Raw genomic sequence first — 26,644 nt, forward strand, 5'->3', positions numbered from 1 at the left:
TGGCCAACTCCGACGTTCTACAGTCGCTTGGCAGAGGTACTGTGAAACTTGACTCCTTAAACATCACAATAGCAAATTGCACTTACTGCCCATCAGTGGACAATTTATTATCAGTAAGTTGCTTTGCACGCCAAGGAGTAACTGTGTGCTTCACAAAATCACTATGTGAGTTCTACAAAGGGGGAAAACGTGTATTGTATGCCAGAGAGTCTGAAGGTTTATATAGACTATATTTTAAAAAGCATTCACAGCCACCTGTGAACTGTAGAGTAACCCAGCCAAGTCAAGGGTTGAGAAAAAGTCAGGGGCTGAGAAATGTAAAGCCTCACTCCGGATGTATTCATGAGGCGCATAGACTTTTGGGACATTTAAATTTCACAGATGTGATAAAGACAGAGAAGATTGTTGATGGACTAAACTTAAAGCCATGTAAATACTATATGCAATGTGTATCTTGCTGTAAGAATAAGATTAAGGTTGCAAGAAAGGGTAAATGCTCAGGCAGGAAAGTAACAGAGCCATTTGAACGCGTGCATTGTGATTTAGTAGGGCCACTCCCTCCTTCTTTAGGAAATTCAAAATATTGGCTTACTTTTATTGATCAGTACAGCAGATATTGTTTTGTTTACACCATTGCTGAAAAGTCACAAGCACTTGAGAAGTACAAGATTTTTTGCAACTGGGTAAAAACCCACTTTAACAAACCTATAAAGCATTTGTTTTCTGACAGGGGGGGAGAATTTGTTTCTGAGGAATTTTCACATTTCCTGGAAGCGCAGGGGACTGTTCACGAGTTGTCCTGCCCTAGAAGTCCTTGGCAGAATGGGATTGTAGAAGTAGTGCAACGTGATTTGCAGGCAGGTGTTAAAACTTACTTGCATGATGCTAATTTGGGGAAAGAATATTGGGCGGAATCTCTTCATGCCTATCTTTTTGTTAAAAACAGATCCTATCATTCTAGTTTAAATGTTACACCCTATGAAATGTTGTTTAAAAAACGCCCTAATTTGAAATACCTGCGAATTTGGGGTTCAGACGTTATTATTCACTACCCTGCTAGACACAAGTTGGATGAACGTAGTGTTCAAGGAAAGTTCATGGGCTACCAGCAGGGGGCGTACAGAGTTTATGTACCAGCAACTGGCAAATTTCATATTACCAGAAGCATGATTGAAACTGTAAATTGGAATAGAGTTGCTATTTTTCAAGATAGAGATGGTTTAGATAATGCTGATGAGGAGGAAGTAGAAGTAGAAGAGGAAGACGCTGGAGCAGGGGATACTAGTGGATCTGAAGACGAAAAGCCTGTTGTGTCTGGTGATTTGTTTGAAAATTTAAAGACACAGACACCTAAAGAAAGGTTAAGTTCTTCTGAGTTTTCTGAAAGTAAGAAAAGCCCACAAGAGTCTCATCAGTCTGATGATAGCAATTTACAGTCTGAAGCTAGAAGTCCAAATAGTTCTACTGATTCTGAAGGGCCTAGCTCTTCTTCAGGACTAAGACGTTCAGACAGAAAGAGACAGGAACCAAGACGGTTTTCAAAAGAGCAGTTATACACTGTGTATGCCAATAAAGCAGTTTTTGAGCCAAAATGCTACAACGATGTTCAAAAATTACCTTTGCATGAAGCTGCAAATTGGTACAAAGCTATGGATGCTGAAATAGCTTCTTTAAAAGAGCATAACACTTGGTCTCTTGTACCACAAACCCCAGACATGAGAGTTATTGATTCAAAATGGGTTTATAAAGTGAAAATGAATGATAAAAACGAAGTTGTAAGGTACAAGGCTAGGTTAGTAGCCAGAGGTTTCCAGCAAATCCCAGGTGAAGACTATGATTTGTGTTACTCACCGAGCGTAAAATATGAATCTGTTAAGCTTTTGTTAAAAGATGCATCCCAGCGTGGACATTCTGTCTATCATGTAGATATAAAAACTGCCTATTTGTTTGCAGATTTAGAAGAACAAATTTTTATGCGTGTCCCTGATGGCGTAATCGCCACTAAAGGAGTAGTGTGCAAATTAAATAAATCTCTTTATGGTTTGCATCAGAGTGGTAAAAACTGGCATCAGACTTTAGTGAAGGAATTGCTGAATTTTGGTTTTACACAAGGCAAGGCAGATAACTGTGTATTTACAAAAGAAAATAGAAATTCTGTGACCAAATTGTGTGTGTTTGTAGATGATATATTAATTTCTACAAAAACTAAACATGAATATACACAGATAGTGTCACTGTTACAAGAAAAATTTGATGTGGTAGAATTAGGCAAAGCTAAAAACTATATATCCATGCAAATTGAAGAAGGCAAAAATGGTTCTTATCTGATTCATCAAACTGCAAAAATAGATGATCTTGTTGAAATGTTATGTTTAAAGAATGCAAATGGGAAAGAAACGCCTATGGTATGTGGTTTTACTTTTACAGATGGCAATAACACGTTCTCTGACAAAACTTTGTATCGCTCTGCCATAGGCAAGCTCAATTTTATTCAAAGAGTTTCAAGGCCAGATGTAACTTATGCTTTTCATTTTCTGGCAAAATTTGTAGAAAAACCCACTACCCAATGCTTCAAAGCTCTTAAGAGAGTGGTGATGTACCTCAAACACACAAAACATTATAGGTTGGAGTTTACACCATCTATTGACAAAGGTTTTGAAATATATTGTGATGCATCTCATGCTGTAGAGCAAAATAATTACAAAGGTACATCTGGTATGGTTTATTTTTATAATGGGTGTCCTTTTGAATGGAAAGCACAGAATCAAAGGATTAATTGTCTTTCTTCAACTGAAAGTGAGTTATATGCCTGTACTCAGGCCATTCGTGATATAGAGTGGTATTTACAAATATTTGAAGACTTAAAGATGCCAGCATCACTCCCAGTAAAAGTTTATCTCGATTCCCAGAGTGGACTTGCTATCCTGTGCTCAGAAACCAACACACAGCGCACTAGAGTGTTGAGATTACGTTTACAATTTGTAAAGAATTTGATTGCTGACAAAACAATTGTTTTTGAATATGTCCCCGGTGACAGACAAGTTGCAGACATCTTTACTAAAGCACTTCCAAAAGTTGCGCATGAAAGACATGTACAAAGTTTGTCTCTGTTTCACAATAATGAACTGCAGGGGATATGTTGAATGATTGTGTAAAAGTGTCATTATTGTTTCACTGTATCTTTAAGAGTCAGGAAAGATTTAATGACTGGGGCTCTGCAGCTGTGGAGCAGCTCTACAGGTGTTGCTGTGAAGCTGATGATGCAGGGTATATCAGGGGTGTTGTGTGTTGCCTCTGTGCTGGGCGTTTTCCCAGTGTGCTCTTGGTGGGTGGTTTGGTTGTGTGGGTATTTTGTGTAAGCCTAATTTAATTTACTTTTGTAATTTTTCCTTTCTCCATTAAACCAAGCATTTGTTTAAGCCTTGGTCTCTATGTGTAAGTTCCTCAACCAGTTTCTGCTGATTTTGCTTTTAACCCTAACATGTAGATCATGAATTGTGTTGGCAGCTGGAAAGCTAACACAACAACTATAACATAAAGTACATTTGCATTGCCACCCTACATGTTGGCCTGTTTGACCAATAATTCTATAACTTTGTGTCTAGCAGTTTCAGTTGCATAGCTTTGGAACAAATATAATGAAAAAAATTGTATGAAGGCATTAAAGAAACGTAGATGTTATAGCAGCAGAAATCCACCTCCATTGTGAGAGGCAGTATTACTCTGAATTCCAATGTGCTTCCCACATGCTTCTGAATGGCCACTGAGAACAAGGTGATGGATTAGATGGGTCATAGACCTGAACCAGCAGGTTCTCTTTGTGTTCATATGTTAAAATTTTACTGAGAAGATGTAGAATGGCAATTTTAAATAGATTTATAGATGGACATTTAATATGGAAGCATGTCTTTATTGTCATGAAAGTTTATGGCTCAAGATAATTTTTCATTTTTCAGTTACCTTAAGACTAGCTGGCTAACAAGTTTTCCTTGGAATTTGTCAACTGAATTTGTTCACTGAGTTACAGCAAAAAGTCATTGGCCCTGGTTTTTGTTTTTCTTCAAACCTTTGAAAGCTTGAATTGCTTAATGCTTCATTCCTATCTGATGCTATATTTTGTTTCGGGGAAGAGGCCTGTACCCCTCTGACTGCAGCTGTACTGTGAATTGATTTGTGAATATTCTTGTTTGCTTGCAATGGAAATTATATATGAAATATGAAGAATTTGGAAGGATATGAGTGATTGTTGAGACAAAATTACTGTCTGAATAGAATATTGATCTGCTTATATGCATATTTGTATTTGTTTTAGCATAAATGACGTAGGAAAAAGGGAACTGGGGGAATTCACAGTTCTACATGCACTTACTGGATGGATACCAGAAATTATTCCTCTCCAGTAAGTTCTACTTTTATATGCAGTTCCTTCCGCTTTGCTTCCCCTATACTTGGTTGATCTGGTGTTTGGGGTGGGATGGGGTGAACAGATACACAGTATGACTCAAAACTTAAAAGCAGTCAAAATCAACTCTGTGATTTTTTTTTTTTAAAAAAACCCTAAAAGATCATAACTTGCTTGTTGCTGGGGTCTTCTTGTATTCCTTTCTGCCTGCTCAATACTCACTCACTATTTGATCACTTTATGATTATTTAGTGAAATATTACTGTTTAAAATTGTTGTACACATGTTTTATTTGTTGGGTTTGTCTGGTAGTTAATGGTGTCTATAGGATTCCAGCCTAAATTAATGGCAAATTCACAGTTACCTGGGAGTTAGACCTGTTGAACTCAGTAGGGCTTTCATCTGAGCAAACATACATTGGATCGTGCTGTCCAAGGATGTAGGGGGGAAACTATGTTTCATCGTATCAAAGGATCATTTTGAATATCTGCTTTTGTAATTGCTTGGTTTAGTTTTTTTGTTTCGCTTATTTCTGAATGGTTTTTTTCTGAGTTATTTTCTCAGTACTCCAGAAAAAAAATAGGTTGCATTTCTTTTCAAGGAGTGGATACATTCTAGATGACACTAGGTACCAAGAGTGACCAAGAGTCACTGGTTCCAGTGATAACCACACTATTTAAATGGTAGTAAAATTTAGCATGGCAGCTTCTTTACTTGACTCCTATAGATTAAAAAAAAAGAATTACTTGAATAGCATAATGCATATGTAGTAAATAAACAGCAGACAGAACTACATTTCAAAGTAATGTTTATGTATATTTTAAAGATCTGGATATATGGATAAAGTATGGGAATTCTTAAGAGAGACCTTGCCAGAATTTAAGTTACCAGAAGAATCAGTTCCTGAAATGAAGATGTCACTTCAAGACACTAAAAAAGATCTAAAATCTTCTGACATTAAAAATGATGCCGTACCTGCAGTTAAGCCACCAGAGAAGGTAGAGAAACCTGAAAAAACTGCCAAAGGTATGACATGATGAAGAGTGTAAATGATATGCAACAAAGGACACCCTCTGGACAGAGAAACAACATCTTTATTCCTTTGCACTTTTTTGTATAGGCGTCAAATAATCACATTAAACTCGAAGGAATCCAAGAAGTTACCAGACTTGAAGGTGTTACGTGTATGTGTGAGAGAGAACTGAGGTTCGATGTAAGGTTGCCATCCAGTGTACAATAAAGTACCTTTAAATCCCATTGAAATCAGTGCAACAGTGTGCTGGATTGAAAATTTAGGACTGCTGTCAGATAACTCAGCACCACTGAACTTAGTGAGACTTACTTCTGAGTAAATATACAGTACACTGCGCCAGGAGATACATTAAGCCAGGCACCCCCAAACTGCGGCCCTCCAGATGTTTTGGCCTACAACTCCCATGATCCCTAGCTAGCAGGACCAATGCATTAAGCCTTGTTGATTTCAGTCAAATTTCAGTAGACTTAACTGTGCACAGGATAGTGCAAGTCTAGTTGTAAGTACTGCTCAAATAGGATACAGAAAAACATATTCTCCACGTTAATATTTTTAAATCAAGTCTTAAATATTATCTGGGGTTTTCTTCTTTAGATAACATAGTTCAGAGCCAAAAACATTTGCACCAATAGCAATTGCATGATTTTTTGTAAAGTAAATAGCAGGAACCACAGGAAGGTAAAGGATCTCTGTTGGTGCCTGATTCCTGTCACATATTCTCTCTCTCTCTCTCTCTCTCTCTCTCTCTCTCTATATATATATATATATATAGTGTGTGTGTGTATTAGTGCACTTTCTAATTGCATGGAATGGGGTCATGACAAGTTTGGCCCTTGGAAACTGAGGAGAGCTCTACATTTAGCACATAACAGCTTCGACCAGGAGTGTTGTTTTTTGCTTAGACCCTGTGAGCCAGCTGTGCCCTTCCCTGGAGAAGGCTGGCCATCCTCACACATTCCTTAGTTATCTTGAAACTGGATTATTGCAGCAATAGGGCTGCCTTTGAAAAGTGTCCAGAAACTTCATCTACTGCAAATGGTGGCAGAAAGAGTTTAACTTAACCTGATTCTTTAAAAAATAAAATGAAATCATTGGACTCTGCTGCTTCATTGGCTTCCAAATTGTTTCTGAGCGCAGTGCTGGCTCTCACCTTTAAAGACCTGAAAAGCTTGTAATCCTGCCCATGCTGCTTAAACCTTTAGAGGCTCTGCTCTATGACTAAGTGTGGTTGATCAGTATGTAGTCAAGACTTTTGTTGTCATGCCTTACCTCTGGAATTCCTTGCCACAAGAAGCCCAGATTAACAACTTGTTTTTGGTGAAAACATTTTTTCCATGGGCCTAGGCTACTGGGATTTGTAATTTTTATTTTATTTTATCCCTACTGGAATTTTACTACTATAATGTTCTATAATATTTTATAGTTTTGCATAAGCATTATATTTTTATTGTATATGAATAGTCTTCATCAATATTGTTGTTAAGTGTCTTAAAGGTTCTTTAGATTGGAAAGTACAGTGTAAAAACATTTTAAATTAGAAAGAAAGGTGACTATTATTTATCCTTTGTGCTTTGTTCTGCTATAAAACCACTAGGCAGGCCTGTAAACAGGCATAGTGTTAGTTCTTTTACAGAGAGACTCATATTATCTGCTCATGAAGCCCCTGCGTTGGCATTCCAGTCTTTGCTGGGACTTTGCATGGGGGCATCTATGAAGATCACAGTCTCTGCGCTAGTTATTGATTCTCATAGTTGCTAATGGGTGGTGCTGGACCATGACCTGAGAGACCAGGGTTGAATCCCCATTCAGCCATGAAGCTCACTGGGTGATCATAGGTCAGTCACCATCTCTTAGCCTAACTAGCTCACAGCGTTGTTGAGAGGATGAAATGGGGAGGAGGAGAACCATGCACACCACCTTGAGCTCCTTGGAAGATAAAGGTGATATATAAATTTAATTAAAATAAAATAACTGGAAAGGTTATAGACAAGATATGAGTGGCGAGCCATTAGTAAAGATTGCCTTAAACACAGAATCATGATTTATCTTGAACTTAACATTTATCTAAAACAGAGGCCTGAATTTTGGTTCACGGTTTTCTGGATTATCCATTGCTTGAGACAAGGACTACTGAGTGTTGTGTAACCATGTATGGTAGTATTCACACGTGCATTGTCTTTCTTTGGTAGAGAAACAAGATCAAAAAGACGTTGGAAAGAAGAGAAGCAAGGATGGTGAAAGGGATAGATTCAGGCCAGGGCTTCATTCTGGACGTGTGTCTTCTGACTTTCAAAATTCTCTCTTTCTTGATGGTAAAATATCATTGTTCCTAGATGTAATATGTAACAACTGATCTCAACAGCAAATACTTTATTTTCTGCTCATAATTAAGAATTGTAGGCTTTTCCTAAGCTAAATGAGACTGCAAAAAATCACACCAGTCTGCATGAAACACAAATGAATGTCAAAGGCAGGCAAAAAGTACTTCATAGTTGGTTTCAGCCTCAGAGAAAGTGTATATTGCCCCACATTCCCTTCTTCTTTTAGGTGGTCTGAAGAAGTTAACCTCTTCAGGTAAACTGCAATCCTGAACATGTTGCTAAAATTTTGGGTTTGTTGTGGGAAAAGCAGGTGGTGGCTGGGAGGGTACATGGAACAATTCACTTGGAGGTTGCTGGTTCCTTCCATGGTTTGGCTAGCTCTTTTTTTGCTCTAAGCACAAGAGGTCACGTAGGGGCAGATCAGGCCCTAGGAAAAAAGTGAATAAAATGTATGCCATTTGAGTGTAAAGCCCTAACTGATCATGAAACCACTGTTCTGAAGTAGCTCCATTCATCTGCCTGAAAGGTTACTTAACTTGAACAAAATTGGTGAAATCAAGTTTCATTTCTTGCCTTTATAGCAACATAGCACCTAACAAGGTCTATAATATTTACCGTATGATAATATTGAGCTATTATCTGTGGCACCATTTCAGGGGTTTTTGTTACTGTTTGGGGTTTTTTTATCTTGTATTTTTATCTTGTGAACTGCCCTGAAATCTTTTGATGGGCGGTATATAAATCTAATTAATAATAATACGTAATGTGTTCTTTTTAATAGGTTCTGCAACACCACTGCAACCACAGATGGTGGTATATGCTTGCTATATGCCTCTTTATGTGTCTGAAAGAAAGATATTTGTATTAGGGAAAATGGTAAGGCTTTGTTTATTTTGCCTTTAAAATATGAACAAATAATCCAATAAAAACAGCAAATATATCAACAAAGAACACAAAACGTATTTGTAAAAAGGTCTGTTTGTAGACCAATTTTCTGCCTCTGTCGAACTCAGGTTTGTGATTGGTTGTGTGGTTTTAAACCTTAAGTGCTTTGACTTATTAAAAAGAAACATATGTTTCATAAACGTTCCTCTTTTGAAACTTGGTGCAGCAATGTGCAGTTAATTGGAATCCTGGCATGTATAGTATTCTTACCTTTGACAAGGAGATCTTCCCAATGTTACTGGAGACGTTCCATATAGGTCTAGCCAAGAATAAGTTGCCCATCATAATGAAGGATAATCTAGAAGTAGACGGGGCTGCAATTATGCTAGTGACTGGCCAAGTTTGCCAACAGTCTTTGAGAGAAATTACAGCTCAATTACAGTGCAATATTTTATTTCCACTCCAAACCTGAATCTTATTGTTTTTACAGGACTGTGCAGTTGTTCCTATATTCCTCTATATTCCCCTTCTCCCTCCCCTTCTTGCCAACAGTAGGATTGGAGTGCTCAAATGGAGTTTAGGGCTGTTGATGGCCCCACATACAGAGGCAACGCGGTGCTCTCTGTCCTAGAACAATTATGATAGTCAGAAATTACATAATTGTGCCAAAATTAGTTTCCTCTTGATATTTTTATGTGTATCACAGCCTCCATTGTGCATTTTATTCCTCTTTCTTTTGCAGGCTGATTCATCTGAGCAGTTGCGGCAATATGGTCTTTCCCACATATACAGTCATCCTGCACTGCTAACCAGAACAAGGTCCGGTCCCCTGGTAGCTCCTCCAAAACCACCATCTATTCCTCGTTGGAAACTTATCCGCCAGAAAAAAGAAACTATTGTGACTGATGAACCCCAAGGTTTGTCTTTCCAGGCTTTGCAGTATATTTTTAACAAACAATGAGCCAAAATGTAATACTTGTCTCTATTGATTTCACCCACACTGCCATTTAGAGGATCAAAAGGATTAATATATGAAAATTCAGGTGCTTTTTACTTTATCGGTTACCTAATAAGTATTATTCTGTGCTTGAAATAAATACTGAAAGTATTACTATTGTGTGGTTTATGTTGTGTTTCCCTTGTCTTGACCACTTTTGAGACATAGGGGTATACAGTATTGTGTCTTCTGAAAGCTATCTAACCCACAGCAATACACATACATACACAAAATATAGTATAGGACAGGCACCCCCAAACTCGGCCCTCCAGATGTTTTGGGACTACAGCTCCCTTCATCCCCGTCCACTGGTTCTGTTAGCTAGGGATGATGGGAGTTGTAGTCCGAAAACATCTGGAGGGCCGAGTTTGGGGATGCCTGGTATAGGACATTTCTCTGGTTTGGCACAGAAACTTGCAATGTGGAAAGTGTTATCATATTGATGGGAGGAATGTTGAGTTTTTCTTTGTTTGGGCCAAGACTAATGAGAAAAGAGAGTGGCAGATAAGAATATTACTATCATATTATCCCCCTCTAGCTCAGGCATCCCCATACTCGGCCCTCCAGATGTTTTGGGGCTATAGCTCCCATCATCCCTAGCTAACAGGACCAGCGGCCAGGGATTATGGGAATTGTAGTCCCAAAACATCTGGAGGGCCGAGTTTGGGGATGCTTGCTCTAAGCCAGGCATCCCCAAACTTCGGCCCTCCAGATGTTTTGGACTACAATTCCCATCTCCCCCGACCACTGATCCTGTTAGCTAGGGATCATGGGAGTTGTAGGCCAAAACATCTGGAGGGCCACAGTTTGGAGATGCCTGCTCTAGCTCCTAATAGTCAACATCTGTCTTTGAAGCTTTATAGCTGTGGCAGAACCAACTGAAGGACTCTAGGCATCTTAGCCTCAGTCTTGCCCACAACGCAAGACTGCTGCTGGTAGGCTGACCCCAAAGGGGTGACATGAAAGGGGATCACCCAGTTGGGGTCATTTTTTTTGGTACTGTCATGAAGGTGAGGCTGATGTTCTTTACAACATTAAGAACATTTTTTCTTGTTAAAACTGTGCTGTTAACATTTTAATATAAACCTGCTAACCATGTTTGTCTGTGTGTGCATTTCACCTTCCTGAATGAAAGGCAGTCTAATTGTGTAGAACTTGCAGATAATATACTATTCCCTGGATTCAGGTTGTTATTTTTCAATGAGAGTCTTGTTTTGTGGAGGGCTTTGTGGATGGTTTCTTAAACTACGAAGAACTCCTGTTTTTGTTATTTACCTTCCAGAACCTGTCATAAAAAAGCCAGAACAATTCATTGAGCTTGCTAGCCCATTTCTGAGCTATAGACTTTCTCCAATGCCAATACCAAGAGACACGTAAGTATATGAACCAGTGGGCTTCAGTGAATTATTTTTGGAAACTGCTTTGAGGTTTTATACAATCAAGCGCTATATAAAATTTAATAAATAATGATATTTTGTGCAATAAAGGTGAATTCAAGAACAATTTAACACTACAAAGTATTAAAGGGGTGTGTGTATCAATAGAGGAAGAAAAGGAAGAAAGGAGGGGAGATGTGCAACAAGTGATTTGTATTCATGGTAATGCTGTAATATTTTTTAAAAAATGAACTTCAAAAATCCCATTAGACATATATAATTTCCTATATGTCCAAAAGACAATATGGTGGAATCAGACTTGCAATCATGTTAGAGGAAGGAGAGGCACTTTTCTCAGATTCTTTTCCACACCCTTGAAAAACTGAACCAGAGGATTTGGAGATTCCCTAGAGAAGCGTGAGAGGCAGCATGCATGTGCGAGGGAGGGGGGGGGGTACATAAGGAATTGGAGATGATGATGATGATTTCATTTCTAATGTGTATTTCCTCTAAGGTCCCAGGGACTCTTTGTCACATATTACTATCTCCCTTCAGGAAGCCCAGCCCAGTAAGGCACAGCCAGACAAAGGAAAATGTAGGCCTAGATCAGGCATCCCCAAACTCGGCCCTCCAGATGTTTTGGGACTACAGTTCCCATCATCCCTGACCACTGGTTCTGTTAGCTAGGGATGATGGGAATTGTAGTCCGAAAACATCTGGAGGGCCGAGTTTGGTGATGCCTGGCCTAAATAAGCAAAGTAAGGTCTATGAGGCAAACCGGCAAGGTTGTTAGATAAGTAGCACCCTGGATAGCTCCAAGTAGCACCTAGGTTGGCAATGAAACAAGGAAAGCTTGAATGTAGCTCCAATAAACAGTGAACCCAGAATAAGCCTCAAATAGGCCTTCCACTTCCTTAGAACAACTAGCCCAGCCTCTGGTGAGCAGAGCCTCTGCTCTTTAAAAAATAGTCTACCTTCTTTTATAGAACAAGTACCAGGATTAGAAGCTTCATTAGTAAATCTCACCTACTCAAAGTGCAAGGAAGTGTTTTGATTTCTGAACTTAAATTATTTTTCCTTGGATATTCCCTATTTTCCAGTAGGACTTCTTTCTATGGTAACTGCTAATGGAGTAGAGTCACTCGGCTGGACATTTTAATATATACATTTTATTTAGAGATGAATGTTAATTTATCTGTCTTTTATTTAGCCATTTCCCACCTTCTACATTCAAAAAAGGATCTCTTCCAGCATCCAGTCTTCCTGCTGTCACTGAAAATGATGAAAGTGTAATTGACTCTTCTGCAGATTCATATTTAACGAGTACAGAAGAAATTTCTCAGGTTAAGATTTTACTCTGCATGAGTTGTTCCCTACTCACTCTAAAAATTGTGTACACTACTTCCTGTATGATCAGTTTTTTGAAAAAAGAAAAATGTTGCTGAGCTCTTTCTCTTTGCATTTGAAGAAATCTGAAGACTGTGATTCATCTGAAGTTTGAAGTAAAAAAGTGATGTTCACAAATCATTCTAGATCAGTCCTGCACAACTTGCCAAGCAAGCACAACTCAGCCTACCAGCCATACATGTATAACCTGTTGGGGTTTGAAATTGGCCCTGGTTGGGGTTTTTGGGGGGTTTTTTTTGGCAGTCCAAGGTAGGCAGCAAAAACAGGATGCTTATCAAGCACAAAATGCTGCTGGGCTGCATTTAATGTGACTAGTGACAGGTTGTATAAACCTCTGTTCCATTCACCAGGGTCTCCCAAGTCCCATGAGAGGCTTTAAGGGGCTGTGTGGATGAGTTGGGAAATTCAGCTTCCACCATCCCTCTTCTGGAGGCTATACTGTCAAACCTTGGAAGCCAAATGCCTTGGCACCCATACGTTTTGGCTCCCAAACACAGCAAACCTGGAAGTGAGTGTTCCGGTTTGTGAACATTCTTTAGAAGCCGAATGTCTGGTGTGGCTTCCACTTGGCTGCAAGAAGCTCCTACAGCCAATCAGAAGCAGCACCTTGGTTGCCAAACGTTTTGGAAGTCAAATGGACTTCCAGAACAGATTCCGTTTGGCTTCCAAGGTACGACTGGACTCCAGATTCTATCATTTTATAACCTTTATTAAGCAGACTGTAACACGGAGGACACAATTTGTAAAAATACAGAAATATTCCCTTAAATTGGACTCCCAGTACCATATTGATCTGAGAGCAGAACAATTGTCCTAAAATGGAGTTGGTGGGCATGATCCTAAATCTGCCACCATGCATAGAGGCAATTTGGTAGTAGTGGGCTGAGCATACTTCTGATTTAAGAGTTTTCCCTAGGGACGAGAACAGAGTTGTTTTAAGCATTCAGTTATTGCCTCACATCCTGCAGTGAAGCCAACATTAGCATGCATGTGTGCACATGCACACACTGTCTCATGGAAATGAGTGTGTAGTGAGGTTTGCCAGACTGTGGACGTTTACTACAGATGACTAGCTTTCTATGACACTTCTAATTTATGACACATTTATTTTGCTTTTTGCTATTGTGTCAGTATTGTTCTAAACAAACTTTCCCCCACTCTGCAGGAATCTACTTTAGCTCCACCACATACTATGGAAGGATCCACCAAAGGTAATTAATATTTAATAGGAAAATATTTATTCATTCAGTTATTTAGTTATAAATGAAGTGAAAATTCTGTAAATAGCTAGTTCCAATGTGTCTTATGTTCCATCGTGTCTATGCTAAACCATGGTTTGGTTTACATGTGAACCAATCCTGTGTCATACTCCCAAATGCTAAAGCTCTGTGTTCTCTGAAGCCCTCTTAATAATGCCTAATCTCTTTTAATGCTTCATGCTATTCTCAAACTATGACATAGTACATGAGTGCTTCTCTCAAAAAAAGCATGTGTGTTAATATTTCACATTGTGTTATTATATAACTACAGAAACATCACATAGCAGTAACCTAATTAGGGATAGATGGTTGTTTATATTCCGTGTCACTTTTTCTTATGTTCACTTATAATTACATTTATTGCATCTCCACAATCTGTAATTTTTTTGGGGGGGGGGGGTTAAATAGGCCTTTTCTGTCAAAATCTGCATTTCTTAACTTACTTTCTCTCAAAATACACATTTAAAAATGTACTTCAATACTTTTTGAGCCAAAACCTAATCAACCTAACCTTGCACCAAACACGAGGGAATTGCAAAAGCCAGTTAACTAAATTCAGGTTGTCATATTGAACCAGGAAATGTTGTTCAGGTCCCTTCTTATCAGAGTTAGCACAGATTGGCTTCTTGGAGCACAACGCTTCCAGAACTTCAGTTGAGCTTGTCTCTTAAAAACAAATTGTTTTAAAATATGGTATATAAGATAGTTTCAAGGATGTGTATTGACAACCCTGTATTCTGTAACTTCTTTACTAGAGATTAGGTAAAGCAGAGAAGCATTCTTTGCCAGCATGCTTCAGGGCTAACCTAGAGAGCCCTCTAGAGGTGAAGCATAACCATTACGTTTTCATTTATTCGTTATTTTTGTGAATTGGGTTTAAAGGGTTCACAGCTTCACAACCTTCATTTCAATTCACAGTCGTTAAATAATTTATTTCTTCTTTTGGAAGATGTATGAAATCTTTAATATGCAAGCAATATGTTGGTTTTAGGGCCCTGTTTCAAGTGGTTATGGACAAATCCTCCTTGATTCAGTCATTATTTAGCAGATGTCTTGGTGTGTATTCAAAAAAATGCTTGTCTGCTTTTGAGAATTCTCTTCTGACGTATTGATAGTTCATCTGTGCTTATGTTGCTGGACAAACATGCCCTTCCCAACCTGGTACCTTTCAGATATTTTGTACAGTGTTGCTGGCTGGGACTGATTGGAGTTGTATTCCAAAATATTGGAATGGCACCAGGTTTAAGAAATCTGCCTTAATGTGCTGCTTTCTGGGAGTTAGAAATTCAATCTCTCTCTCCTTTCTTTGCCTTTTTAAATAGAAGATAGAATAGTTCAGTCCATTTACCTACAAAGCAGTTGCCTTTGTAGTTCATGCAGCTTCACAGCAATCAGTGGGGCTTTAGGCTGTTGCGGGTATACATATATTGCTAAGCTGTTTATGATAAATTACTAGGATAATTTTGCCCTGTTTATGTTTCTCAAGTTTACCAGTAGAATATAGTCTTTCATTTCTGAGTGTAATCTTAAGGAAATCCCCCCCTTTTATCTGTGCAGGGGAATCGACTGAAAAAATAAGTAGTGAAGCAGCTCCAATGCCAGAATCAACAGAACCTGCTAATAACCAGTTAGCAAATAAATCTCAGGAAGAGATTGAATCAGAAAAGAGCCCCATCTCCAAGGAAATATGGATGGACTATGAAGATTTCTGTGTTAGTTTTCAGTAAGGCATGCTTTTATTATTGTTACAGAGACTAGATCTTCTTTTGTGGACTTTTGCAAATTATCCTTCAAATTTGTGTAGGTGACTCATGGCTGCTACACAAAAGGCATCCTCAGCCCCTGTGGTACATACTAGAAATCCAGCAGATTTCCTTAAAAATCTTCCATCTGATGATTCCTAACAAATTATTCTGTTTTTTCTTTAAGACAATGGATGGTGTCCAGTGGTGGCCACCACTAGGAGAATGGACTTCTATTGGTGTGACAGAACTTTCCCTTCCTTTCCTTCCCTCTGCTGACATTCAAAAGCTGTTCTTGATGGTTCAGGGACCCCCTGGAGTAGATCTGGGGAGGATATGATGGCAGAGAAAAAGGGGAAGTCCCATTGTGCAAGCAAAAGTCCGCTCATCCAACAATGGATGTTGCCCAGTAAGAGATTTCTGTGATGTCTGATAACCTTCTTTAATAAATGTATCATCAATTTTCCAGAATAAGTGTCTTCAAAAGCAGTTGCCAAACTCCTATCATTCCCCCTCCATTGTTCCTTAGAGAATAAGCTGCACAAACCCAACTGCTAGACCCATAAGGTCACAGGTGTCATCTCAGCCCATAGGTCTGTAGGCCTGTCTGGTTGGTTACAAAAGCACCTTTGCAAGCTCCATTTTACTTCCTCCACAAAGAGCTCTTAGTCCCTTGCAGTTCTTGCCATTCTGCCTCTTGCTGCCCCGTCCCTGAAACCAGGTTCTTTGAACTTACTCTACAGTACATGCTTTCACATTGGTTTTTGGTTCTGTGTCTCCTGGACATAAGAATGGCTCACTGGACACATTCTTCCCTCATACATAAATGACTTGATATGCCAAATATTATTTTATTTATGAAAACACAGTTATGGTGAAATAAAAAACAATGTACAAGTAAAAAGGTCCTTTCATATAATATTTTAGCATTTAGGGAAATCTTAAGCACATGGTTATATTTTTTCCATCAGATTTGATGCTGATAAACATCCTAAATTTAGCCAGAACCTGATAAAGGTGTAATGGAAGAGTTCTGTCACGGCTGCAACCACAACTATGCACATCAGTTAAAAAATAAGTCTCATTCAATTCCATGGTGCTTACTCTCAGCAATGAAGTACAGGATTGTAGCCTAAATGAACAATGGAAATTTAGACTTAATTACTGCTTGCAGTTCAGAATGGTGACGGATTATTCACATTTTCAATTTCAGAAGCTGTCATGTATTTGGAAGTTAACTTCTATTGCTAGATGATAATAACATACTGAGTAACTGTTCAAAGAATACTGATGGTTTGTTTCAGCTGTCTTATAATTCAGTAAAACGTGAAGCACAGCATAAGGGAGAGGTTTCTGTATAATTAATGCTAAAATAATAATGTTTGCTTTCCTTAGGAATTTGTATGTTTTCCACAAGCCAAACACCTATGGCTACACCTATCAGAAGTCAGATTTTAGAGTAAGTGCACTGACTACATGATTTATTCATCTCTTTGTAAACTAAAGCGGCATTGTGAATCCCAGTTTTGTATCCATTCTGTAAACATTTGCATTTGCCAGTAAAATGTTACTGTCTACAAAAACCTAGCACAGAAATAATTGATACAAATCCTAAAATATAAATGACAGACATTAAAAACAATGTTATTATGATACTTTGGGATCAGGGATACTGTAGAATTTCAGCCGTGTTGGTCTGCTGTAGTCGAATTTTTTTAAAAAAATTCCTTCTAGGAGCCCCTTAGAGACCAACTAAGTTTGTCATTGTTATGAGATTTCATGTGCATGCACACTTCTTCAGGTCTCTAAGATGCTACGGGAAGGATTTTTTTTTATTTTGCAGAATTTCAGTTTGGATCTGACAGGGAAACTAGTTCCCTTAGCCTCATTTTGTATAAACACAAGTTTAGATAATTGTATTTTTTAATTTTTCTTCTGCCATCAATTCACTTAGAATACTTTGAAACCTTTTTGTAGTTTTATAGTATAGTAGGCTGACATATGAGCTGGACAACAACATGAGAGATAAGATGAACTTTTAACTAAGATCATTGGCTAATTAAAAGGGATACTATGCACAAAGGAATACTAATATTTTCCTCTACCCCAGTCAAATACAGCCACAACCCAATCCAGTTACTTCAGTCAATCTGCCTCTGACCCACGAAATTCCTTTAGTTGCTTAGACAGTTTAGCCTATAGTTACCAGATTTTTTTCAATGAAACCGGGGACACTTAAAAAAAAAAACTTATCCCAGTCCCCTGCTGTGGAATTTTCTGTGGATCCAAAACATTTTGGAATACAGTGGAATAATGTTATTAGGCATTCAGCCAATTCAAGTACCCCTTGTACCCTAAGGCCTAGAAGAAATTGAGGAGAATTTCACTTGTTCTACATTTTAAAAGCAAGCCGCACATTCTGGACCAATACATGGGAAATAATTCAGTGTTGTACTAAAGTGATTGTTCCACCCGATGGAATGATCCCCTTTCTCCTCTCACTCATACTGTTCTGGGATTCTCCTGAACCCCTCAGGGCCATTTTTTTTGGGGGGGGGCAAATGCAGAGGAGACTTGTGTTGTGTTTAAGTTATAGCTGCCAAGTTTTCCCTTTTCTCGTGAGGAAGCCTATTCAGCATAATGGAATTTCTCTTTAAAAAAGGGAGAACTTGGCAGCTATGGTTTAAGTATTTTGAGCTAATTAAGTAAAATCTACTTGCAGTATTCCTAAACCCATTGCTTCATCATGTTAACTTGCTTTTGTGTCCTCTCTTTTAAAATATTTAGACCAGTAGCTTACGAAGGGCGCTCATTAAAGATTTCTCCTGATGTACTTCCCGTGGACTGAGGCAAATGAAACTGGGCACAGTTATTAGTCCTTCTCTACATAGCTACCAACAAGAGTCACACACTTCCCCCATCGCTTTATGCAGCTACAAATTACCACGTTACCTATGGAGAGATGTATACATGTACAATTTCATCCTCCTACAATAACAGAAGTGGGTCAGGGTATATCTTTAATGAGCAGCCCTCGTAGGAAGCCATACATAAAATTATTCTTAGGATAAACTTAACTTTTTTCAGTAGATTAAAATAGAAGCTAAATGTTGTTGTTGTTTAGTCGTTTAGTCGTGTCCGACTCTTCGTGACCCCATGGACCATAGCACGCCAGGCACTCCTGTCTTGCACTGCCTCCCGCAATTTGGTCAAACTCATGTTCGTAGCTTCGAGAACACTGTCCAACCATCTTGTCCTCTGTCGTCCCCTTCTCCTAGTGCCCTCAATCTTTCCCAACATCAGGGTCTTTTCCAAGGATTCTTCTCTTCTCATGAGGTGGCCAAAGTATTGGAGCCTGAGCTTCACGATCTGTCCTTCCAGGGAGCACTCAGGGCTGATTTCCTTAAGAATGGATAGGTTTGATCTTCTTGCAGTCCATGGGACTCTCAAGAGTCTCCTCCAGCACCATAATTCAAAAGCATCAATTCTTCGGCGATCAGCCTTCTTTATGGTCCAGCTCTCACTTCCATACATCACTACTGGGAAAACCATAGCTTTAACTATACGGACCTTTGTCGGCAAGGTGATGTCTCTGCTTTTTAAGATGCTGTCTAGGTTTGTCATTGCTTTTCTCCCAAGAAGCAGGCGTCTTTTAATTTCGTGACTGCTGTCACCATCTGCAGTGATCAAGGAGCCCAAGAAAGTAAAATCTCTCACTGCCTCCATTTCTTCCCCTTCTATTTGCCAGGAGGTGATGGGACCAGTGGCCATGATCTTGGTTTTTTTGATGTTGAGCTTCAGACCATATTTTGCGCTCTCCTCTTTCACCCTCATTAAAAGGTTCTTTAATTCCTCCTCGCTTTCTGCCATCAAGGTTGTGTCATCTGCATATCTGAGGTTGTTGATATTTCTTCCGGCAATCTTAATTCCGGCTTGGGATTCATCTAGTCCAGCCTTTCGCATGATGAATTCTGCATATAAGTTAAATAAGCAGGGAGACAATATACAACCTTGTCGTACTCCTTTCCCAATTTTGAACCAATCAGTTGTTCCATATCCAGTTCTAACTGTAGCTTCTTGTCCCACATAGAGATTTCTCAGGAGACAGATGAGGTGATCAGGCACTCCCATTTCTTTAAGAACTTGCCATAGTTTGCTGTGGTCGACACAGTCAAAGGCTTTTGCATAGTCAATGAAGCAGAAGTAGACGTTTTTCTGGAACTCTCTAGCTTTCTCCATAATCCAGCGCATGTTTGCTATTTGGTCTCTGGTTCCTCTGCCCTTTCGAAATCCAGCTTGCACTTCTGGGAGTTCTCGGTCCACATACTGCCTAAGCCTGCCTTGTAGAATTTTAAGCATAACCTTGCTAGCGTGTGAAATGAGCGCAATTGTGCGGTAGTTGGAGCATTCTTTGGCACTGCCCTTCTTTGGAATTGGGATGTAGACTGATCTTCTCCAATCCTCTGGCCATTGCTGAGTTTTCCAAACTTGCTGGCATATTGGGTGTAGCACCTTAACAGCATCATCTTTTAAAATTTTAAATAGTTCAGCTGGAATATCATCACTTCCACTGGCCTTGTTATTAGCAGTGCTTTCTAAGGCCCATTTGACTTCACTCTCCAAGATGTCTGGCTCAAGGTCAGCAACCACACTACCTGGGGTGTACGAGACCTCCATATCTTTCTGGTATAATTCCTCTGTGTATTCTTGCCACCTCTTCTTGATGTCTTCTGCTTCTGTTAGGTCCTTACCACTTTTGTCCTTGATTATGGTAATCTTTGTACGAAATGTTCCTTTCATATCTCCAATTTTCTTGAACAGATCTCTGGTTTTCCCCATTCTATTGTTTTCCTCTATTTCTTTGCATTGCTCATTTAAGAAGACCCTCTTGTCTCTCCTTGCTGTTTTTTGGAAATCTGCATTCAGTTTCCTGTATCTTTCCCTATCTCCCTTGCATTTTGCTTGCCTCCTCTCCTCCGCTATTTGTAAGGCCTCGTTGGACAGCCATTTTGCTTTCTTGCATTTCCTTTTCCTTGGGATGGTTTTCGTTGCTGCCTCCTGTATAATGTTACGAGCCTCCATCCATAGTTCTTCAGGCATTCTGTCCACCAAATCTAAATCCTTAAACCTGTTCCTCACTTCCACTGTGTATTCATAAGGGATTTGATTCAGATTGTATCTTACTGGCCCAGTGGTTTTTCCTACTTTCTTCAATGCCTTGTCGTGGCGAAGGGGCTTGAATAACTCAGAGAAGCTATGAGCTATGCCATGCAGGGCCACCCAAGATGGACAGGTCATAGTGGAGAGTTTTGACTAAACGTGATCCACCTGGAGAAGGAACTGGCAAGCCACTCCAGTAACCCTGCCAAGAAAACTCCATGGACAAAGCTAAATGTTATGGGGAAGCAAAACCCAAGGTTTTCCTTGATGACCTTACATTGTTCACTTTATATCATACATTGATTTGAAAAACAGTATTTAAAATATAACTCAAATGCTGCCAAATACTAGTTGCTCCAACACTAGATAAATAATAAACATGAATACTCTTTTTTTCCTTACAGATGTTGGACGAACGTATTGTATATTATTTATCTGTAGATAGTTTGAAGCCTATTGATATGCTGATTAGCTTTTCTGCATTAGTACACTGGGGAGAATCAGGAGGTAAGATCAGTAACAAAAATATAGGTAATGCAAATATTGATTTTTATGATTTTTTTTTCACAAAGGAGTACTCAAAGATAGAGCTGCAGTATTTGTGATCTTCTCCTATGTTGACACACGACTTTCTCATTTTCCCATGAGTGTTTGGTGAAAGTACTGGATTCAATTAATTGTTCTTAAGCCCAGAGTCTGTAGTAGGACCGCACAAGTTATTAATGAACAAATCAAAGTTCAATCAACTTCCATCCTCTTCATACTAATTTGAAGCTGCTTTTATGGTTTGCCATAATTTGCAGTTCAAAACAGCCTCAAGGCATATGTCAGAATACAAATGTCTTGAACATGTGGCTCACTTGTTACTGAAGTTCTAGGGTCTGCAACCCTGGTTGCTCGGTTCACCACCATCCCTACTATTCCCCCTCCATTAATCTCCTAGAGCTTGCCTTCCCAGTCCACACAACTACTAAGCTTTCTATTTTAGGCTTTAAGGAAGGCACATAGTACTCATAGTCCCTTCAGCATTAGTTCAGTGAACATGAGGCTCAAGGAAACCTATGAAGGACCAGTCTACTCCGTCTCCTATCAGTGCCTTGAGTTTGGTTTGTTGTCCACCACAAGAGGCATCTCATTACCTGAGATCTGGGGAGGGTAGCATAGCATGTTCCTCACTCCTTGCATATTCAAGATTTGACCTGTTCAAGAAGGTGTAGAAGAGAAACATGTTAGACTGCAATTCTTTGTTCATGTACCTGAAGTAAGCCTCTTAGTGGTAGGCATATGTAGGATTTGAGGATTTCATTGTTTCTTAGTAGAACTGCTTACAAATTTGAATTATTTGCTTTCCCTGGCAACTTGACTTAACATGTTATAGGCAGAAAGGAAAAAGCTGATGAGCTTCCCCTTTCCTTTTGTTTTATTGTCTACTCTCTTGAAAGACTGCCTGCTGATATTTATAAGATATAAATCATGTTCTATGAGGTTTGCAAGCAACAAACTACAGGTTACATCTAAGAACAACTTTCAGAAGATATCTGAAGGCAGCCCTGTATTGGGAAGTTTTTAGTGTTTGACATTTTTAAATGTTTTATGTGTTGGAAGCCGCCCAGAGTGGATGGGGCAACTCAGCCAGATGAGCAGGGTATAAATAAAATCCTCAGCATATGTAAAGATATTGGAAATTGTTACATTTTGGTGATTAAAAAACAGGTTTTCTGTACACTTTTATAGCAGCTGCACAAAAAGAAGGTCATGTTTTGCCTAAGGGATTACTCATGGTTGAAAAATTCTCATGGAAAAATTTGGCTCCAGGACAATTAATCCTGAAGATCCATACATATGCCACTAAAGCTGCTGTGATAAGTCTTCCTGCTGGGTAAGTGCCAGTCTGCTCCACCCTTTTGATCCAGGAGTTAGAAGCATAGCAATAGGGCTTTAAAGTGTTCAAAGTTCTTTACACACCTCCTCAGATTTTCTAATCCTCACAGCAATCCTGTAAAATAGGTCAGTGCCATTCTTTCCATGGAGTTACTGAGGCTGAGAAATAAGCATTTATTTTTTACGCTACCTCAATATTTAAATAAATAAACACACCTTTATGCTTTTATCAAAGCTATTGTCACTTTGTATGTTGTATACCCCCTTGCTGTATCTTTTATGGAAAATGCAGTTTTAAATATTTAAATTAATTAATTCATGGTAGGGCTAAGCCTCAGCATAAGAACTCTCTGTTTTCTAGAGGGCAACAGGACACTTCCAACTGGGATCTTGTTCCTCCCTGTGCTTGCGGACAGGAAATGTTGACATTTTCAAAGAAGTTGCTGTGTGCCTTTCCCTTGGAAAGCCACGATCTGATTTCTTGGTTTCACACAGCTTGTGTTGCCTTTCTGGCCTCTTCTTTCTAACCCATTGGTGATTTTTGTCAGTTTTGTATGTGTGTTTTTTCTAAGGTGGGGTGCCTTTGTGGTAGTTTCCCTCCCTGGCTGTCATTGTTGTTTTTTTACCTCAGTATGGTTTGGAGTTTTAGTGCTAACGTGTCTCACTAGTCCCTCACCTCTTCTCATGTGCCTTGTTGAAAGCTCAGATTTATGCCAGGAACTCTCTGATTCCCATCTCAGTTTCAGCCACAAGGGAGAGCTCAACTCCCACCTGAGGCATCTGTTCTTGCACGAGGAAGAAGAACATAGCTATGGTTACTTACTTTGCAAAATAAGCTACATATTTATTTGCTAGTGGGTGGATGAAATGCCAATAAGTCTTAGCACTTTTTCACATATAACTCTTTTCAAAGTGTACAAACACATGTGGTCCACCAAATAGTCTTAGAGCCGTCTCTTTCCTTTATACATTAAATGTTTTGAGAGCCAAGCAATAAATAATGAAAGAGACAAGAGGGATTTACTTATACTGACTGTTTAGAATTTCTGTTCTGTTTTAGTTTCTTTGTTCATTAGTGTGCTTATTTTAAATGTAGGCGCCATGTGTTACTCTTCACTGCGAGCTCTCCCGTAGGGCACCATATCCATATTTGTAGCATGGTCCCATGTGTGTTTGGTGAAGAGGATATTGTCCTGCCAAATCTTGAAAAGGTATTTGTTACCATAACAACTTGAGCTATGTTCCCATTGGGAGTAACAAATGTTCATTATCAAGTTTTATTTCCTATTGAAGTGAGAGTTTTGTTTGAGATATACTTAGTCTGTTTCTGAATGGAAAAGATCACAGATCCATAATTATCCTGCAATTTAATTTAAAAATGGGCAGGATCTGGAAGACACTTGCATAATCACAAAATAATGCTAAAACATACAAATGCTTATGCAATATTGAAATTTGGTTGCCGGCCCCATGGATGGGCAGAGGTAAGTGCCCAGCATTTTTTCTCCAAATCATACAGGGAGAAATTCTGCAAAATGGCTACAGACTGAGCTCCATGAGAATCTCACATAGCTCTTCAAAAACAGTAGTGGTGGTTCAATTTCTGCTGGATTTTCTTTCTAGAGCTAGCAAATACATTTATACAAGTGGAGTTAAAGTGTAAAGTCCTTCTGTTCATGGTTCCAGACATTCTATTCTTTCTCCACTCATCTCCTGCTTTTCTAAGTTTTCTTCTAGCAGACAGACAGCATTCCATACCCACTGAGCATGCTCAGTCTTCATTCAGTAGTTTTCCCCCTTTTGTTTATTCACTGTGTTTATGTTTCTGTGGTTCCCCCAATCTGATCTACCATATTGGCCCGAATATAAGCCACCCCCCCCAAATTCTGATCGTGAAAAGCTAAGGCGTGGCTTATATTCGCAACCTTACACCACCAGCAAAGTGGCGCGGCTCCATGCCCCACCCCCACCCCGGAGCACGAAGCAATGGAGCCTGTCCTGTCCGCGACTCCCAAGCCTCCCACAAGCAGCCAAATTTTAAAGGTGCAGCTTATTTGTGAGTGCGGCTTATATTCGGGCCAATGCGGTAATATTGAAATCATAGATTTTTCAACTGATTCTTATGTTGAACTCTCTTCTCTCTCATCAAGGACATTGGAAAAACCCTTATAGTAATGACGTATAAATGTAATAGTCAGTAACATAGGTTTAGGGCTACAGTAATTCCTAATGAGTTGAACATGTGATGTTGTTGAAATGGTGATATATTTTTAACATAGCTGCCAAGTTTTCCCTTTTCTCGCGAGGAAGCCTATTCAGCATAAGGGAAAATCCCTTTAAAAAAGGGATAACTTGGCAGCTATGTTTTTAATAGTTCTGACTAATGGTAGTTTATGTATTTTCTCCTCAGGAAAGCTATCGGTTCATAGAACAAGCCACCACTATCATGAAAGCCATTGGGAATGTGATACTGAATTATGGAAATGCAGAAAACCTTCCCGCAGCCATAAAGGCACTGGAAGCAACACATTGTCCTCCTGGCCTCTGTGCTCCAGGAACAACTAGAGAACACTTCAAGGTAAAAAAGAAGAAGAAGAAGAAAATGAATCTTATCCTTCTGTTAACATGCAGAATATATTGTGCTTTCCAAATGATTGTTTTCTAGTGCAGCTCATTAGCTGAAACTCCTGATAATGAAAATTTAGGTTGTCTCCCATTAACTCCTGTAAACATGCTCTTGTGAATTTCACATCAGATAGTTTGAAAAGTCTAGATTTTCTTTTTAAAAAAAATCATCTTTATTCATTTTACACATAAAATACAAAAAGCAAAAGAATAATAAGCACAAAAAAGAGAAAAAGAAAAGAGAACAACAAACAAACAAAAAACATCAACAGCAAAAAGAAAAAAAAGAAATTATAATAATGTCCAATAGTCTTATATCTTCATCAATTCATTTGGACTTCCCCGGTTCCCCCCTCATTGGTTCATTTTTTCCATTCCTTACAAAGCAGTTTTCACAAAATAACAATTCTTTTAAATTCTATTTAAATTTCCTTTCTACTTATCACCTTAAAAAAATTTCTAATATCTGAAAAGTCTAGATTTTCCTCAGTGTTGACAAGAAACCTAACCCCGTATTCTGGATGGTATGAACTAATAATCAATCACACTGATGCCTGTTTTCTGGCTGCTTAGTGACATAAGAGCATAGAATCAGCAGCTGTGCTGTTGGAGTGAGGAGACACGCTGTAAATGAAATTATGGTCTTGTGCCAATGTGGCACACAAGGGCCATTTTTCAAATTATGAAGACACAGTGAAGAATGGATGTCTTCAGAACAGATCTCCACTCCCTAATTTTTCAGTATATTATATAAATAATGAGAAAGTGAAGTATGGGTTTTAGAGACAATTACAATATGCTCCACTGAGCAGCTGTGTTCCTCTAATCTCAAAGGACTGTCCCTTTTGCTATGGCTGTGCAAGTATTAGGATCATGTTGCCCATGTTGCAGTAGCTAACATGTTATTGAACTGCCCATTTCTCAGACTTTGACTTTGGATGTAGCTTTCAGCTAACTGTTGTTGTTGTTATTGCTGGGTTGCCAGTTGTTCAAACACCACAGTGCCCCAAAATCTGGAATTGTCCCCAGCCTTTGACTCATGTTGAAAAGATACATTTTTTTGTTCTGGTTGCTTCTGCAATTAAATATTTTGGAAACCGTAATGTCACTAGGCAAATATCTGATACTCTGAAAATATACTGTTTATATGCCATCAAATCTTAAGATAGTGATCACATTATGTGGCTGGTTTGAAATATCAAAAGGAAAACTCATTTAGTTGGAGTGAGCCATTTTATAGATTCTACAAATCCACTCTATCCAGTAGTCAAATACACAGGTTCGGGTATGTGTTCGGCAATATTTTCCTCTGAAAATCAGTGGTAGAAAATATTTGAACATTTATTTATAATAATTTACTGACAATTTCTCTTTTACATTTTAGGCTTTCAATAATGCTTTTTGGCATTTGATAAAACAGACATTGGGGAATGTTCCTCTCAACTATAAATTTGCTTACAGATGTTTCACTTTGGATTTTAAAGACAGTGATGTGTCTGTTGAAGACACAGACTCCTCAGGTATATGGAAAACATGAATAATTTATCAGCAATATT

General features: G+C 38.8%; 1 protein-coding gene across 8 annotated transcripts in view; it reads left to right on the forward strand.

The window, feature by feature from the left end:
• ADGB (androglobin) overlaps positions 1 to 26,644 on the forward strand; it is a 78,869-nt gene that overhangs the window by 16,582 nt on the left and 35,643 nt on the right. For all 8 annotated transcript variants that reach the window (XM_088667284.1, XM_088667283.1, XM_088667282.1 and 5 more), the window contains 15 exons: positions 4,313 to 4,399; positions 5,229 to 5,428; positions 7,625 to 7,747; positions 8,538 to 8,632; positions 9,384 to 9,558; positions 10,921 to 11,011; positions 12,225 to 12,357; positions 13,587 to 13,632; positions 15,238 to 15,403; positions 16,818 to 16,881; positions 20,987 to 21,089; positions 22,317 to 22,461; positions 23,560 to 23,674; positions 24,874 to 25,041; positions 26,473 to 26,608. In XM_088667284.1, the coding sequence (XP_088523410.1) occupies positions 4,313 to 4,399; positions 5,229 to 5,428; positions 7,625 to 7,747; positions 8,538 to 8,632; positions 9,384 to 9,558; positions 10,921 to 11,011; positions 12,225 to 12,357; positions 13,587 to 13,632; positions 15,238 to 15,403; positions 16,818 to 16,881; positions 20,987 to 21,089; positions 22,317 to 22,461; positions 23,560 to 23,674; positions 24,874 to 25,041; positions 26,473 to 26,608 (1,847 nt within the window). The remainder of the gene's footprint in view (positions 1 to 4,312; positions 4,400 to 5,228; positions 5,429 to 7,624; positions 7,748 to 8,537; positions 8,633 to 9,383; positions 9,559 to 10,920; positions 11,012 to 12,224; positions 12,358 to 13,586; positions 13,633 to 15,237; positions 15,404 to 16,817; positions 16,882 to 20,986; positions 21,090 to 22,316; positions 22,462 to 23,559; positions 23,675 to 24,873; positions 25,042 to 26,472; positions 26,609 to 26,644) is intronic.

Source organism: Zootoca vivipara, chromosome 3, assembly GCF_965207765.1.
Source record: "Zootoca vivipara chromosome 3, rZooViv2.hap1.1, whole genome shotgun sequence".
Classification (NCBI taxonomy): Eukaryota; Metazoa; Chordata; class Lepidosauria; order Squamata; family Lacertidae; genus Zootoca; species Zootoca vivipara.